Here is a 16,731-nt window from a genome sequence, read left to right as displayed (position 1 = left end):
CATCTACATTGGAGATGTTTCTGAGGCTAAACAGCCGTTAGTCTAAACAGGTTAAACTGCTGAGGTCTACTGGCTCAGCTGGGACAATGTTTTTGTCATTCTGCTGCTACAGAGTTCTAAGTTTCATGGTGTAGTCTTCCCAAAAAGCACACTGAGACAAGTTGTTTTCTGAGAGAGAACTCTTTTAATGACAAATACCTTTTCAGTTTGTAGTGTGTTGCTATCTCATTGTGTAGTTTCAGTAGTTTGAGTCACTGTGTTAAAGCATTTTGGGATAATCTTCTGCTAGAAAAACTGTTCCGTATGGGTACTTGTGTGAGCCTGAGAAGAAGAGTTGTAGTTCTTGCCTTTTGGGTTCTTGTTCTGCATGGCTTGGTGCTCCTTGACTTCACGGTAATGATGAAAGAGGGATTCGTATAAGTACTTGGTAAATTCTGCATTAAGAGTGCAGTCTCTTCAAGTAAATGTCCTAGGAAATAAACAGAGGAAGAAGAAATGGAGCTGAAAGGCAATGTGAGCAGCACATGTACAGGTTTGCTATGGGGGAGGCTCAGCAGTCACATCCCAGCACAGGTGCCAGACAACTCAGGGCAACAGTTCCCATTGCCTGCTCAGTAGAAAATTTAAATAAATGTGCAGCCTTATGATCTAATGATCTAGAGTGAAGACAGGTGGGCTGGATAGCTCTACGTATTGCATCTGGTGTTGGTTGTTTTGACAAAATCGGTTGGGGTTTCTGTTAAATTATGTTAAGTTCTCTGGTTACTGGCTGTGGGTGTTCTTAGTGTTTGCCTTAGAAATGTTTTTGATGTTGCCCATCAGAATATATTGGAAGGAAAAGATCAGCCTTCTGCTTACTTGCCTTATGCCGTTGATTTAATTGGTTAATTCTTAACAAGGTTAAAAAGTATACTGAGATCAGACTGACCTTATCTGTATGTTCTGACCAATTTTTCATCAGCTAATCAAAAGAATTGTTTTCCCTTTGGAGAAGTACATGTTCATGGTTGCCTGTGCAAAATGCTATTTCCAAGGTGCTTGAGCATGTTCTATAGCAGACCTTTAACAAGAAATGAAGGAGCAGAGGTAAGGATGTTTATAATAAAGACAACTTATCATGGTCTGTTTCAATAATTAATGGACAAATAATTGCTAGAAATGTTGCTGCAGGTAAAAAGGAGGAAGTTTTTTAGTAGTGGAGCACTCAGCTAATTGCTTCTGGATTTGTGTTAAATTATGCTGGGGCAAAGTGAGGCGTAGACGTGAGGCTGAGTACCTACTCTGTAGGCAGGAACTGGTTGTGTCTGCAGCGGAGATGAGATGAAAACTTGCTGGAGAGGTGGTGAAAGAGGAACAGCAATACTGTTGAGCTGTCAGCTTTCCTTTCTTCTTCAGCAGCTACTTCTCTTCCATCAGCTTGGCAGAGCTGATTGGCAGTGCATTACCTGCAAGCAAACTTCATGAAAACTGAGCGTGAGCTGTCCCTGATAGCTTCTCTGCCACTGCTGGTTCTCAGTGACTTCTTGTATCCCTCTGCCAGGTACTAATTTTAAGCTTGGTCTGATATCCTAAGCACTTTCCTCTTAATTAGCCAAGCTTCAAATGCCTTAAAGCACAGCTAAAATAAAGAAAAGCCTGAGGAAACAATACTCATGCATTTTGCCAAGTGCCTCTTTTAGGTATATTAAGATATCCCCTGCTTTTTATGGTTTGAGGCCTGGGTACCGCTAGTTATGTTCTAAGTAGATAAGTCCATTCTAAATGGAAGTGTTGATGAGCAGCTCTGTTTTCTGAACAATGTTGTTTTTTCCAATGTGCTGCAACCTGCCTGATGCTTCCAATCTGAGAAGTGCTCTAAGAAGAGAACAAGAGTTGGCTAAAACTGTGGTAAATCTGCAAGTGTATTGATCTGACTTTGCATCCTTCTGTTATTACTCTTCTGTTATCTCTGCAATGTAAGCAAGATTTTTCTGACTGGTAATTTGAAGACTATTTCCCCTAGAGATGAATAGAAGCATGTTTTTGAGAGATATGAAAGCAGCTGTATGCATTAAGATGTGTACTTTCTTGGACCTTAGAAGGAAAAGATTCAGCTGGTCCATTTTCTTATCGAATGGAATATATTATAAGTGTATTTTTTAAAACAATGTCTCTCTCGTTATTCTTAAAGTCAAATACAACAGCATTTCTCAGCTTGGGATTTCTATCAAGAAAGCACAGCACAGGAACAAGGATGCATTCAATGGGAGAAATTGAGAAGTCCCATCTGTGCCGGCAGACCGCTCTTTTCACTGTGTGTTGTTAGACTGCAGATGGCACAGCTCTCAGGGTAGGCTAGCTTTTGTTTTTGATTAAACACAAGCGTGTTTTCCATGTTGTAATCTCTCACTCTCCAAATCTTATCCCTCTGGGTTTGCAAGCTTAGTACTAGGTGTTGTACCTTTCCTTCTGTTTCAAAGAGGAGGTAGGTTGGGAAGGACAGCACCTTTTGGACAGCTAGATGTGGCTGAAACTGAATGAAAATGGAAGATGTCTGATACCTCAGATGCAAAAGGACTTCTAGATCTCCTTCCTCAGTAGGAAGGGAAAGGGAAGAATGTTTGCTAAAATAGTAAGAGGAGATGCTGGATGATTTTTTGTTTCCTTTGGTTTTCAATCTTCCTGAAATTTCTGGGGATATTTCACTCTCACATTGCAGCTTGTTATTCTGTAATCAGTTATTTGCCTGATTTGTTTCTCTTAGACAAGTGGACATCATTCATATGAAGAGGACTGGCTGTGCTTATTGCAGATTTATAACTAAAAACAATGCAAGACTAAATAAAAAAAATCAAAAAACCACACTAGTTAATATGGAAAATGCCAGTAGATTTCTGTAGTATGTCTGTTAGAAAGATCACTGCAATATGCCTTTCAGTTACTGTTTTTACTGTGACATATTTAAAATGAGCAAAAAGCTGATGCTTAGTGGCATATTGAATTGCAGTGTGTTTTTCTATTTCAATTTCTGTTACCTTAGAGAGGAGGCAGTGAGGCTACTGGAGACTGTAGCATTATATTTTTTTGTGAAGTTTGTCTTGAAGCATTACTGACATTGTCTGACACTAGAAGGACAGATGAGATTTGCTGTCGTGCTGCTGGAGCCACAAGGGCACAGTAAGCCTTGTGCCAGTGAGCACAGCTGAGTGAAGTTCAGGTGTGGGAGCAGTGTGCTATCTTTGTTGAAATAACAAAACTGCTGTATCTTAAGCTTCTGTAAGCCACATCAAAAGTTTCAAATGTGGGATTGTTGGCCAGCTGCATTTTGAGTATTTTTACGATCTTTTGGCATGGCAAGCCAAAATGAAATAAAGTGGTGCTTTCTGTGTTCTTAGAGTCTGCTGTTGAATATTTTTGTAGAATTTCAAGGTAACTTTTTCATGAGAAACATATTTTAATTCTTGCCTTTCTTATCTACTTAGTAATTTCTGCTCTGTGGAAAATTAGTGTTTGCATACATGATGTAGAGGAAGATGAGAGGCTTTCATGCTGCATCCTGCAGTGATGATGGTGCTTGACTTCTTGTATCAAACTGGTTGCACACAAATTTGAGCTTCAGTTTGCAGCAGTGGTCAGACAACACCCTAAAAGATTTCTTGCCAGAATAGTTACTATCTGAAAATGGTAGGTAGGTAGGTGGAATGTTTTTTTTTTCTTGAAATTTATTTTAAAACATGAAGGGGATATTGCTGTTCTGGTCCTTCCCTGCTCTTCTTAAGCCCTCCTTCCAGCTGTGGTGGTGGCTGCCCTTGTTTCCATGCCAGCAGCAGGATGGCAGCTGTGCCAAACTGCTTGGGAAAGGGACGGTTGCTTTGCTGTAGGAGACAAGCTCATGGCTTAGTGGCTTCACTGAAACATGAGGTACGTATCTGGAGTTGCAGAGAGAAGGATCACTCAGCCCCCACACTTTCCAGTTATTCTTGAATAGAAAGTGCTTGTAATTGGGAACTCAGTTATTTTAAAAAAGCTGCAGTGAGGAGTATATCCTTTAGACAAACAAGTAACAGATATTTACAGTTATAAATGTTGTTTCCTTATGTATGTTTCTAAGTGTGTGTGTATAATTGCCCCCTGTAGATAGGCTCTGGTAGTTGTGTACAAGTGCTTTGTTACAGATAAAGCCTTTCTCTCAGGTGAGAGCATGAGCAAGTCACGGTGTGTTGTTGGCTTTTTGCCTTTCTGGGTCTGCTACTGCTTGTGTGTTTAATAATACTGGTGTGTTTAGGTATTTTGCTGTTTTTGTAGGTTTTATGACTACCTCTGGTGCCTGAAGTTTATAATGTACAAATTTCTCAGTGTTGGACATTCCCAGAGTGGTTTATTTTTAACTTCTTTAAATTCTGAGCAATGCTTGTTCCAGGAAGAAACCCAGGGTAGAGTCAGTACCTCTGAATCACACAGTGCATGACAGATTTATTCCTTACAGATAAATTCAGTGTTCATCCTTATAGGATATTCCTGTTCAAATAGGAGAGCCTGGATTTCTTTACAAACCAGTAAATCCCGTGAGGATGACAGGCAGGTGAGGTCTCCTTCCTTTGCAGCTTGCCTTCTCTGGTTTCTCACAGGGCTTTGGCTTGTAGGTTCCAAAATGCTTTGGCCTTCAGGATGATGTGCTGTATGTATTACATCCAAACCTTGTCTGGGAAATAACCACTCCTGGTCACCTTTACCCAGAGCACCAGTGGCTGTCAGAGGGGATGCTTTGTAACTGCCAAGCTGCCTTGTTAGTGTTGTATTTTAATGATCCAAATGCCAATGCTTAAATTCTGATTAGCATATAATGAAGCAAAGGGGAGTCCCATCAGGCTATACTGGCTCTTGTTTTATTTGATAAAACAGGAGTACGTTCTGTTTGTGATTCAGCAGTGGGAACAGAGTGAGGCAATACATGTAGTTTTGGGGCTTGTTACAGGCTGAGTGTTGCAGAGCTCCTGTGCTTTTAGGTACTGCAATGTGGAGAGAGAGTTACACAAAGTACTTCAGGAGCACTGCCTTTTTTTTCCCATTTCTTTCCTTCCTTTTTTTTTTTTTTGAGTTAATTAAACTTTTTGTACAGCACAGTTTAAATATAGGTTCTTTATAGCTTTGACAGCATTTATCTTTACCAGAAAGATGGTTCTGCCTTTTAGATAAGAGTTGGTAAGGAAGGGGCTTTTTCAGAAGCACATCTTACCTGTTGTGTGGCACAGAAATAGATCCCCACAGCTGGTGCTGCCTCTGATGGGCTGTCTTGTATACTGATCTTGCTGAAATTCTCCCTGTATCTGTGCTGCAGGTGCAGCTCTGGAGGTACCCCAGGACCTGGGCACTCCGTGAAGGAGCCTGCTACAGCGTGCTGGTGCCCTCTGATGGTAAGGCTATTTGCTTTTATCTTCTCCATTAGCAGGAGGTGTGCTGCTGTCAGCTGAGAGTGGGCAGGCCAGCACCTAACTCATCTGGATGATGGACATTCTGCTGAGAGATGAAGTTCATTGTGTGTCACATGCATAGAGTCAAAAGCTTAACATGCCCTGAGTTGGAAGAGACCCACAGATTGTTGAGTCCAGTTCTGACTCCAGAAACGACCACTCAAAAGTCAAACCCTACAACTAGGAGTGTTGTCCAAGTGCTTCTTGAACTCCAGCAGCCTGGTGTCATGCCCATTGCCCTGGGCAGCCTGTTCCATGCTCACCACTCTCTGATGAAGAACCTTTCTCTAAACCTCCCCTGACACAGCTCCATGCCATTCCCTTGGGCTTTCTCACTGTCACCAGAGAGCAGAGCTCAGTACTGCTCCTCCATTCCCTGTGAGGAGCTGTAGGCTGCCATGAGGCCTCCCCTCAGCATGTCCCAGAAGATATAGCACTGCATTCCTTAAGGATATGTACCATGTGGTGACATTTATTAATCCTTAGCTTAAGTTGTTGCTGTTTTTAAAGCAATAACTTAGAATACAGCTTTTCACTCGCTTTTCGTTGTTGTTCTTTTCCCAGAAGTAACTGTTAATTACAGGCATGGTCTTCCCATTATAACTCTTACGTTACCTACAAGAAGAGAACGCTGCCAGTTTGCTGTTAAACCAGTGGTAGCCACAGTGGGGGCGTTTCTGCAGGATGTACAGAGAGAAGATAAAGGAATTGTGAGAGCAGAAGTCTTTGCAACAGGTATCTTATGTTTCAGTCCATCTTCAAAGTGAATTAATTTCTGTTCAAATCATCTGTACTTTCCATCTTAAGCATAATTTAAAATCCACATCATATTTTGCTTTATTCTTGAGATTAATGCTTCTGAGGTTTATTGGTGTTTCATATTCAGAATCTGAGTTCTCTTGAGCTGATGTAAAATGCAGAGTTGGATATACTACTGCAATCTTCCCAGTAGGTTGCTCCATTATCTTTTTCAGATGGCTTCTCTTTGTCATGCTATCTTTTAATAAATGTCTTCTCTAATTTTCATCATTTCCTTTCATCCTTGTTCTGTCATCATTTCTGAAAAGCAACTGGTCTGTCTCTGCAGTGTGATGTCTACCAGTTGTTCTGTGTTCTCTGGAAGCTGGAAGAATGCTTGCCTTAATGCAAATATGAATTCACATGGAGAACGTATTAGGAGCTAAGCAAAAAGAAAAAGCATACAATGATAAAGAACAGCTTTCTGGAATTCTGGAGAGGCTTCATTAATCAGCTTTAGGGTGAAAGGAAAACACGTGTTAGTGTTGATGTGGTCTTTTTCTTCGTAGCACTGATTATCTCACTGTCATGATCATTCAGGTGATTTCCTTAAGACAACCTGGTTCGTGTTTTGTCAAATCTCTAGTTTTTTCCACAACAATTCTGAAAAGTCTTGTGAGCCCTTCCCTGCTCCAAGGAAGAACTTGATCACAAACATAGAGCTGGATGTAGCTCTCTTGACTGAAGCTGACAGAATAGATACTTGCGTTCTCTGGAAATTATTTATTCAAGTGGCTATTTTGTGATAGGTATGCAATCCTTTAACTAAAAGCATCTGTTTCCTCACACCCACTCTCCACAAAACAACTCCTTATCAAAAGCATCAAGCCAGCTGAACAAAAAAAAGGTATACTCCTATAAAAAGATATAATTTTGTTCAGGTAATCCATAGAAGAACATATGGTGTCTGGGAATGTTGGTCCAAAGGTTCATAACTGGATGCGTTCATTATGTTCCCTTTCTTTGTGAATGATATTGTAGGGAGCTGCAGGAACTTTTAAGGGATCTGTAAACAAATCATTTTTTCTAGAAGGTTAGGAAGCCAGAGGCCTTGGAAAAGCTGCCTTAGTTACTTTTGTGAGTACACATGGTAAAACAGGGAAATATAATGTAAAGCAATGTATTTATGTATTCTCTAGAGTGATGAAGATGTGATCTGTATGGATCACAGTGCATGCATCAGCTTCTTGTATGCAGGAAGTTGTATGAGTTGACTTTTTCTGGGAGGATGTTCTTATGCAATTTTTTTTTTAGTACAGTATTGGCTGGACAGCAAAAGTAGAAACTTCTCTAGAAAATACAATTTTGTAGAATTCTCCTATATTTTCAGACAGCGCCGTAGCAAATCATCATTGCCAGTAGCTTCCCCTTAACATGGGAGTTCACAGTAAAAATGTTTTTTTCTATGGGATGAGACAGGGCTAATTCCTGTAGTATCTCTCAGTACTGCTATTTCTGCAGAAGCACACATGAATTCAGTATCTGTGATTCACTGCTGAACCCCATTCTTCCATGTTAGGTCTGCAAAAGCTTTTATGTTAACTACTCATTCTGCTTCAGGGCAAACCAGACTTCTGTGAAGCACAAGGTAATTTCTGCAAGATACCTAGAAGTCTAGCATTTTCAGTATAGGTGAACATCAGGTTCCAAACTGTAGAGAAATTTGGGCTCTCTTCATCTAGTGTCATCTCCTTAAAACTCTGACTTAGGAATAAAAATAATGTCTGTTTTGATTGAAACTACTTCAGTTTCTACGCTGTATTCTTAAGTGCCAGGCAATTGTAGGGGTAGAGAACAGCTTAGATGATTAATTCATCAGGAAACTGATACTGTAAAGAGAAACTATCGGTCAAGTATTGTGAGTTGAATTTAAGCATGTATTATTAATGAAAAATTATGAAGGTTGGATTTAATGCAGATACTTCTCACTGTCATTTAGCCATTAAATGAAACTCAGCCTTAATTGAAAGCGTTAGTGCTCTGTTTGATGACTCACTTTCATTTTCAGTAGACCTGGTCTTGCAAAATACCGATAGACAAAAAAAAAAAATAGCCCTTTGTTCATCTTTGAATTCCTGTGCTTAAGTACAGGAGGAAAAATGAACCTTTTCTGAAAGCCTGTATGGAATTTTCTAAAACAAAACAACCCCTCCTCCCCTGAACTTTTCCACTTTTCAGCTAGTGATAGGTTTGGACAGGTTAATCTGCAATGTATCAGATCCAGAACAAAGAACCTGTCTGGCACTTCTTTTTGGAAACATTTTTGTTTAAATGTCATTTTATAAATGTCACCTTAATTAGCATGCAAATGACATTTGATGTTCTATTACACCATTTTATAAAAAAAGGGGAGAAAAAGTGTATGGGCACACTAACATTTCAAATTCTGAACTGAAATCCTTCCATGTTTACTTTCCTACCCACATCAAGTGAGTAGTCCATTTATTCTGCTCAAGAATAAAGCTTCTATTTTCTGTTCCTGCTCACCCCTTTGCAGAGGTGGGTGAAGACACCCTCTGTATGTGCAGCGTACAAAGCCCAGATCAAACAGCTATTGGTGGAGCAGCTTGTTGCTGGCTCTTGGACCTTTCAACTCCAAGCAATGTTTCCTCTTAGTCAGGCAGGAAAGGACCTTTTGCAAAAGACAATGGTTGAGAGGGGATGAAGGGAAGAAGTATATACACCAGCTTTCCTGATAGCAGATTTCAGTTATTCCCTTGTCTGCAGTTTTAAGTCATTGCAAATAGATGTGAACAATATATTTTTCTTGTTTTGTTGTGAAGTAATGTTCCTATGAGTTTTTTTTTTGTAGGAGAAAAGTAGGAAAGGATTCTCTATAGTGTTTTAGAGTAATGCCTCTGTGGCTCCTGGTCTGCCTTGCACTGGACAGTCTGTCTAGCTATCTCAACTCAGAACAGCCATTACAACAGAATGATTGCAAGTACCATAAAGACTTCAATAAAAATATGAAAAGTGCTGCAACAAGACTTGTTCCTGCTGATTATAACAGCTTAAGGAAATATATAAATCTGTAATTGAATGTAAGGCCTCTGAAGGTGTTTTAATCTCCAAACACTCTTTATTCTACTTTTAAGTGGAGATGCAAACTGGTGTGTAGGTGTAGAAACAAAAATGCAGGTCTTTCCATCACCATTTGTGGCTGTTTCATGCAGGACTTTTTTCCTTTATCCTACAATTTCAATTGGTCAATTCTAGTCATACTCATAATCAAAGTATGAGCCTGCTTATAGTAGAGAGAATATAATTACACTTCTAATCAATTTTGTATTCTCAGGCCTGATTTTCACATCCACTGAAACTCTTAGAAGTAAGCCTTGAGCTTAGTTTTCTGATGGATTACTCAGCTGCACATTCCTTTTGATTCATTGGAACATTTTCATAAGCAGGGATTTAGGAAGTCTCTTACAAGAAACACTTGCAAGTTCGTTCTTTATGATCAACTATATGAGCTTTAATTTTTGTCAGAATAAGAGAGATGCTTTGGGGAATAACAACATTTTCAAATTCACGTATGTGCTTCAAGGCTGATTGCGTGACTTTTCAGGATTTTTAGTCATATTGTCCTTATCCAAATAATGCAAATGCAGGTGCTAATACTGATAAGCATGGTGAAATTAAGTTTTAGAAATGCATGCATCATAGAAGAGCAGTATGCTAGGTTTGTGTAGAGCCAGATCATATGCAGCTGAGCTCTTTTAACACTTTTTCCCTTGAAATGCAAGTCTGTCCAATCAAGGCCCATTTCCAGGGTAATCCAATTATTGGAGAAAAGCACTGGAGACTACTTAGTGAAATAATAGTTACAATACTAGTAAAGCCTGATGAAAGTGAGAATATTTCCCAAAAGATGTTGATAGGGAAAGTATTCAAGTGTACACTCTGCACTAAGTTCCTCCGTAATGTTTAATTACAGGATTTACTAGAAGTACCTTCCAAAGTTCCCTTCCAAACATTAATAAAGATCAGCTAATGTTTGATTTGTTATGATTAGCATAATCTGTCTAGATCTTAAATCTTACTCTGCAGATGGTAGCAAGATCTCTGATGCAACCTTGATGGAGGTCTTACTAATGAATGACTTTAAACTTGTTATCAACAACACAACATACAGTGTGTCTACTCCTGTAAAAGGTAAGAGCCATGCTTTAATAGCTCTGATTGCCTCTCTAGATTTAGTGAAGGGTGTGAGTAGTCTCAGGAAATGGGAACCTCTCTGGAGAAAATAATTTCTCTCCAGTTTTATACCTTTTGGATGGTCTTGCTTTCTGGGGGTGCAGGTCAGGGGAGAGAACGATGAAGGGTAGATTCTTCCAATGTTTTATAATGACAAACACTTTCTCTTCAGATAAACTGAGTAGTGAGCATGCCACTGAAATGGAAGATATCAAATCCTTGGTTCACAGACTGTTTGTGGCTCTGCATTTAGAAGATCACCAGATCAGGAAAGAGAGAGAATTGCTGCAGAAACTGGACCACCTGAAAGAGCAGCTGATGCCTCTTGAACAGGTTGGAAGGGAGGGAGGTTGTTGCTTTGTTTTTGAATGTAAAAGCATTTCCTTGCATCAGGAGTAAGTCCTGTGGTAGGAAAAGTTCAACATGGATGCACAGGGTGTCTGCTTTCTCATATAAACAAAGTCAATTCAAATACAGTTCAAATAAATTCCAGTTCATTTCGCTTACTGTCCTACAGTGCATGTTCCCTGGGTAGAAGCCACAAAACCTGGAGAAATCTGTCAGGAACAAACTTTACCATGGCTGGTTTTGGGATTGTACATCCACTTAATCACCTGTTGCTGCATGAATTCTGAATACCTATTATAGAATACCTTCCCAGAACCCCCCTCCCCCCCTCCCCAAAAGAAAAATACACAGTAAGCTTAAAAATCATCTGTGGCTTAGACTGCAGTTTCCTGTGTCAGCAAGTCAACAAAGGTAGATTGTATGGTGTAATGGTTCCTGTGATCTAAGGAGTGGAGTTATAAATATTGCTCTAGCGTAAGTGAAGGTAACTCAACTTGAAGGAAGGAATCAAGAGCCTGTCAGGATGAATGAACTTTTCCTTGGCTTCAGACCTGCTATGTGTGAGAACCAGCCTCAATGTTAACAAGACCTGCCTTTAATGATAAATAGAAATCCAGCAGATGTAAATCTGAAGCAGTGGGAAGGGAAAATTAACAGCGGCATCTGAGATCTAGTTGCCCTTGGGTTTCAGTCCTTTTCTTTCTTCACAGCCTAAGACTGTAAGAGGAGAGCTTTGAAAGTAGATCTATCCCAGCAGGAATAAATGTAGTACAACTGATGAGCTCCTCAACTGTTTGTTTAAACAAGTTCCTGTGTTTATTTCTTTTGTTTCTTCTTCACAGATGAAAGCCAGAATTATGGACAGTGCTGAGGCAAAGACCTCCAGGCTTCTATGGGTTGGTTTAGCTCTGATGTCAACACAAGGTGGAGCGTTGGCGTGGCTAACATGGTGGGTCTATTCGTGGGACATCATGGAGCCAGTCACATACTTCATCACCTATGGGAGTGCCATGGCTTTCTATGCCTACTTTGTTCTTACTAAACAGGTGATTCCTCCTCCTGTAAATATTGTAAAGGAGTACAGAAACAGAAAATCCTAGTGTTTGAACTCTGATTAAAATATAATTTAGTAAGTAGCCTTGCCATCAGATTGAGGGGGGTTGAGAGAGATTTCTGATGGGATTAGACATAAATGCCTTACGTTATCAAGCCACGCACTGTTACACCTGCACTGCAGACCAACTTCTGAGCAGAACTATTATGTGTAAAACTTCATAAGCCAGGGAATGAGAAGTGATGAATGAAATATCATTTTATTTAAATTTTTCTAAGTTATCTTGAATACTAAATGTGAGTTTTATTCCTTCTTACTGATCCTTAAGAAGGGCAGAGAGATTCCTACTTTGTGTATCTAGATACACATAGATCTCTTTATACAGATTACTGCTTGTCTTCTTTAGGACAGTTGTCTTGGCATGATTTCAAGTAACTCTGAAAAATAGTAGTTGGACTTTCTCTGACTCCTTGGATATGATTTTCCATTTACTCAGGTGCTCAGGTGGCTTCAGTCACGAGGCTCAAGCTATCTATTATAATAGAAAATTATTTTCAACATGATAAAAATGATACCTGTGTGTAGTCTCTTAACAGCATGTGTCTGTATTTGTGCTCGTGTGTGTACATGCCTGTGGAACTAGATGAATAATCGTGAAACAGGCTGAATTTCTCTTACCTGGACTCCTTTTTCTTGCTAACCTCAAATATGTACCTTTCTTTCCTCTCTAGGACTACATTTACCCTGGTGCTAAAGACAGGCAGCTCCTCCACTACTTCTACCGGAAATCCAGAGCCCAGCATTTTAATGTGGAACAATATAACAAGCTAAAAGAAGAACTTGCAGAGGTATTTAATTACAATACTTAAATAACATGGTCTCCTCCAGGTTAAGACTGCCAGTAAACTCTCAGCTATTGGAAAATTGACCTCAGAGTGGGTTTGTTACTTATGTTCAGAACAGCATATTGCTTATTAACTCATTTGTTTTTTAATGGCCATACCATGTCTGCCTTTGGGGCACATAGACTACTTCAGTGGTTCATCAGAAAAGGAGACCTTCGAGTTAAATTTCAAGCACATAAGTTAGGTTTTGAGCCCTATGCATTTTTTTTCCCATATTTGAATGTCACATTTCCAGACATTTTAATAGAATAGCCACACTGCTTTCAGAGATTGTTTGCTGCATTTCTGTGGTAAGTCTTTTCCCCTCATTGGAAGGAGAGAGTCTTGTAGAGTTCATCATTTGACAGCTTAATCCTTCTTAAGTGGAAAAGATTAGAATTCCACCCAGATTCCTGTATTTTATAAAAGGTGTTGTGCATGCCTGGAGGGAACTATGATCTTCATGGAAAATGTAGCAGATCCCACTCCTCAATTCTTATTTCCACATGCAATTTCTCCAACCCTGCCCTCTGTCTGTCAATAAAGAATTGAAAGTGCCTCTAATTTTAGTTCAAGACCAATGGTTAAGGGTATCATTTCATAAGTTGCATTTAGCATAAAGCCAGAACATGGATGCCCAGCCTTTTGGCTTCCCTTGGTTGCACCCAGCAAAGAGCTGCAAATACATAGGTTGAACAAGAAGTTACACCTTCTATGTATTTCTGTGTAAATTACATCTGATACAAAGATGGAAGTAACACTTTCATAGATCACATTCTCAGCAATGAAACACTTTTTCCATTAGTCACCAATGTTAACATTTAACCATGCATTTTCTCCAGTAATGGAGAGCCTGCATGCTGTGGTTCATAAGTTCATAAGGTTGGAAAGGACCTATAAGATCATCTAGTCCAACCATCCTCCTATCACTATCTCTACCCAACTACTAAATTAAATCCTTTAGCACCTCATCTAAACGCTTCTTGAGCAGCGCTAGGGATGGTGCCTCAACCATCTCCCTAGGCAGGCCATTCCAGTGCCTGACTACTCTTTCAGAAAAGAAATGCTTCCTCAGGTCTAATCTAAATCTTCCCTTGCGCTACTTGTGGCCATTCCCTCTTGTCCTGTCGTTATTTATCAGGGAGAAGGTTCTCAAAATGTGCATCAGCAGTGGCCATCCAGTGTCACTGTCACCACTGCTGAAATGCACCACCCACTGTTTCACTGTGCTCACATCCACCGTTGGGTTTCCATAAGTGTTCAGGAAGTGTCAATGAATGTCACTGAGTGCCATTTTTCTCTGCACAGAGGAGTTTAGTGACACAACTTTGCTTCATAACGATTTCCTGTCCTGTCAGACTGTTCCTCTGCTGCCATCTGCCATATTGGAACAAAATGCCATTGAACGCTGTTGGAAAGGTTCAACCTCTACTGCCATACTACCAATGTCCACCTATGACATCATGTTCACATAATATAGTAGGCATTATTTCTGGAGATGCCCACATAAACTATATATAGTATAGTTCATGTGCATAAGTAACAAATTTTACTCTTCCCATGCTTCATCCTTGAAAACAGTTTTTGACAAATGTATGTAGTGCTGAAAGCAATGATATGAATAAGGTGTGGCTGTGAAGTGGGGGGTATTTTTCTCAGGCTTATAAAAGTTTGGTATAGAGCAATGGTCAATTTTTTCTTTGAGTTGAAAATATGATTGCAACTCTATACCTTCCTATGCCTTCCATACCTTCCATATAAAAATTGGTAGATAATGTATTTTAATGTATTTTTGGCAACTGAAAATAGAATCACAAATATACCGAAAAATTGATTATTTTTTTCAGCAACCTTGAAACCTTTATCAAATTTCTTTACCACTGTGGAAGGCGTGGTTACATACTTTTCACTGTTCACAGGACTGTGTTTAGCCAGTGTATCACGCATGCATAAACTTATTTGCACTTGGCACTGCAGTGCACCCTCCCCATGCCCTGGTTTCAGCCCAGGCAGTGCTGATAGCACCAAGGTTTGGTTGGTGCTGAGCAATGGGTGTGTGCCTGGGGCTGGGCTGGGCTGCTCAGCAGGGGGGAATCATAGGGTGGGCTGGGCTGTGTGTGGCCTGCAGGCTGGATGTGCCTAGGCTGGAGCTTGTTGCTTTTTCAGTATCCTGAGTATGAATTTAATTTTAAGAAAATAATACTCGTTGGGGAGGATGTGAAATTGGTGCAGCAATTGAGCAGCCTTCATTCGATTAGTCTGGCTTCTTGTATAAGACCAGGGTCTTCTGAAGAAGGAAAAATACTGTATGTATGTAAGAGAGGGAAAAATGGAGGGCTGCAAATAAACTTCCTCTTTCTCCCTCTGCAGGCAGAAGAGTCTCTGAAGCGTTTGCGTCAAGCGCTGCACCTCAGACTTCCAATCCAGGAAATTACTAACAAGGACTGACTTTGGTTTTGGTATGCCTTAGAGCTGTCTTTTCAAAAGTGATATGAACATTTAATTACAGAAACTGGGTATTTTTGACCACTATAATTTTGAAAGTTACAATAAATATTTATTAAAATGATTTGGTCACTTGATGGCTTTGGGTTTGTTTTTTTACTTTAGGTTTCAATCGTCTAAAGAAAGTGATGAAGCAGAGTTCTTCAGATATTTGTGATGTCACATTAGTAAAATGGAGGCATTCTGCTTCCAGGTACAGTGATAGGAACGCTCTCTAAAATGAGGGCTGTCTTTTCTGGACTGTTAGCTCAGCAAGTAATTAACTCCTAAATCAAGTACTATTATTTAGGTGTTTTCTTTTTTCTCTGAAATTATTATTTGCTTTTCCCTAGCTCTCTGTGTACTGATTTTGTTGGTGTAACACCATTGGTGGAGGTTAGATTTTGACAAAAGTAAGCTTTTTAGTCAGTGTTGCTGGAAAAAAACAAAAACACATCAAACTCATTTACTGTAAAATTGTTTTAACATTGTTTTATTGAAATGAAAGAACTTAGCAAAATATTTACATACACATGATATACTCAAAGCTTCAAAGTAGCCATATTAAGACTTGTACTGTGTTCTGAGTTGCAGATGTTACAAAAGGTTTTAACTAAAGAAGAACCAGTAAATCAATTATTTTATACCCAGAAAAGTGAATTAACATTCCTTAGCTTGAATTCTCAGTTGTCTACCAGAGTAAAGCGTTATGTATCAATAATGCGAAAACTAATTTTTAAAACATTGTTTCTATCAGGTATTGCAACTACTAATGCTGCAGCAGTAGCAACCTGAAACATCTGATGATAAGTGTACTATCAGTTTTGTATACAAAATGACAGGGTACAGCTGATCTTGGCAGCCCAGTGGAGGCAAAGCCTGGTCCAACATCAAGATCTGGCATATTAAGGTTTACTTACTCTGTATATTGCAAAGCTGCCTAAAGATATCTAGAAGAGTTGCAAGTGAGCCTGAAACCAATACATCATTTGTGTCATTTGTACAAGTTAAGCTTACCATGTCTAGGAGTGTATTTGTACCCAAACTCACATTATTTCAAAGCAGGCTATTTGCTGCTTTATTTCACTACTGTTTTCTTTCCCTGTGAGGACGCAAAGCACCAGCAAGCTTTAATTATGCCACAAATGAAAATTATGTGCCAGCAAAAGAAGCCTTTAATTTGCATTAGAACTACAATTGCACTCAAGGAATGAAATCAATTTTTAGTGTTCAGAGGGGAAAAAAAATCTTAAATCCCCACCCTCAGTAGAAGTATAAAAATTAAATGGATGCTGTTGTACACAGATTTAAAAAAAAAACACAAAACATCTCACAAGTATATTTCCTGTAAACTGTAGTCTTGGAGCAAGATAAGCTAACCTAATACAGTGTTTAAAAAGCTTTGGAAATAGTTTAAAATCAGAATCATAGGGGTTGGAAGGGACCTCAAGAGATCATTGAGTCCAACCCCCCTGCCAAAGCAGGTTCCCTACACCAGGTAAAATGTGCCATGATTAAA

The 16,731-nt window shown here is 39.4% G+C and overlaps 1 protein-coding gene across 1 annotated transcript in view; it reads left to right on the top strand.

Annotated features, from left to right (window-relative positions):
• The window catches only part of MCUB (mitochondrial calcium uniporter dominant negative subunit beta), a 30,446-nt gene extending 15,158 nt beyond the window's left edge, over window positions 1-15,288 (top strand). The window contains exons 2-8 of the mRNA XM_065736897.1: window positions 5,318-5,393; window positions 6,015-6,185; window positions 10,296-10,400; window positions 10,615-10,775; window positions 11,633-11,836; window positions 12,576-12,692; window positions 15,099-15,288. Of these exons, the coding sequence (XP_065592969.1) occupies window positions 5,318-5,393; window positions 6,015-6,185; window positions 10,296-10,400; window positions 10,615-10,775; window positions 11,633-11,836; window positions 12,576-12,692; window positions 15,099-15,176 (912 nt within the window). The 3' untranslated portion in view covers window positions 15,177-15,288. The remainder of the gene's footprint in view (window positions 1-5,317; window positions 5,394-6,014; window positions 6,186-10,295; window positions 10,401-10,614; window positions 10,776-11,632; window positions 11,837-12,575; window positions 12,693-15,098) is intronic.
• The last annotated feature ends 1,443 nt before the right edge of the window (window positions 15,289-16,731 follow it).

This window comes from Cyrtonyx montezumae, unplaced genomic scaffold (assembly GCF_038088225.1).
Source record: "Cyrtonyx montezumae isolate F1298 unplaced genomic scaffold, pur_monq_1.0 scaffold_2, whole genome shotgun sequence".
NCBI classification, from domain to species: Eukaryota; Metazoa; Chordata; class Aves; order Galliformes; family Odontophoridae; genus Cyrtonyx; species Cyrtonyx montezumae.
Note: the sequence above shows the minus strand (reverse complement) of the source record. Positions and strands in the feature narration are given on the sequence as shown.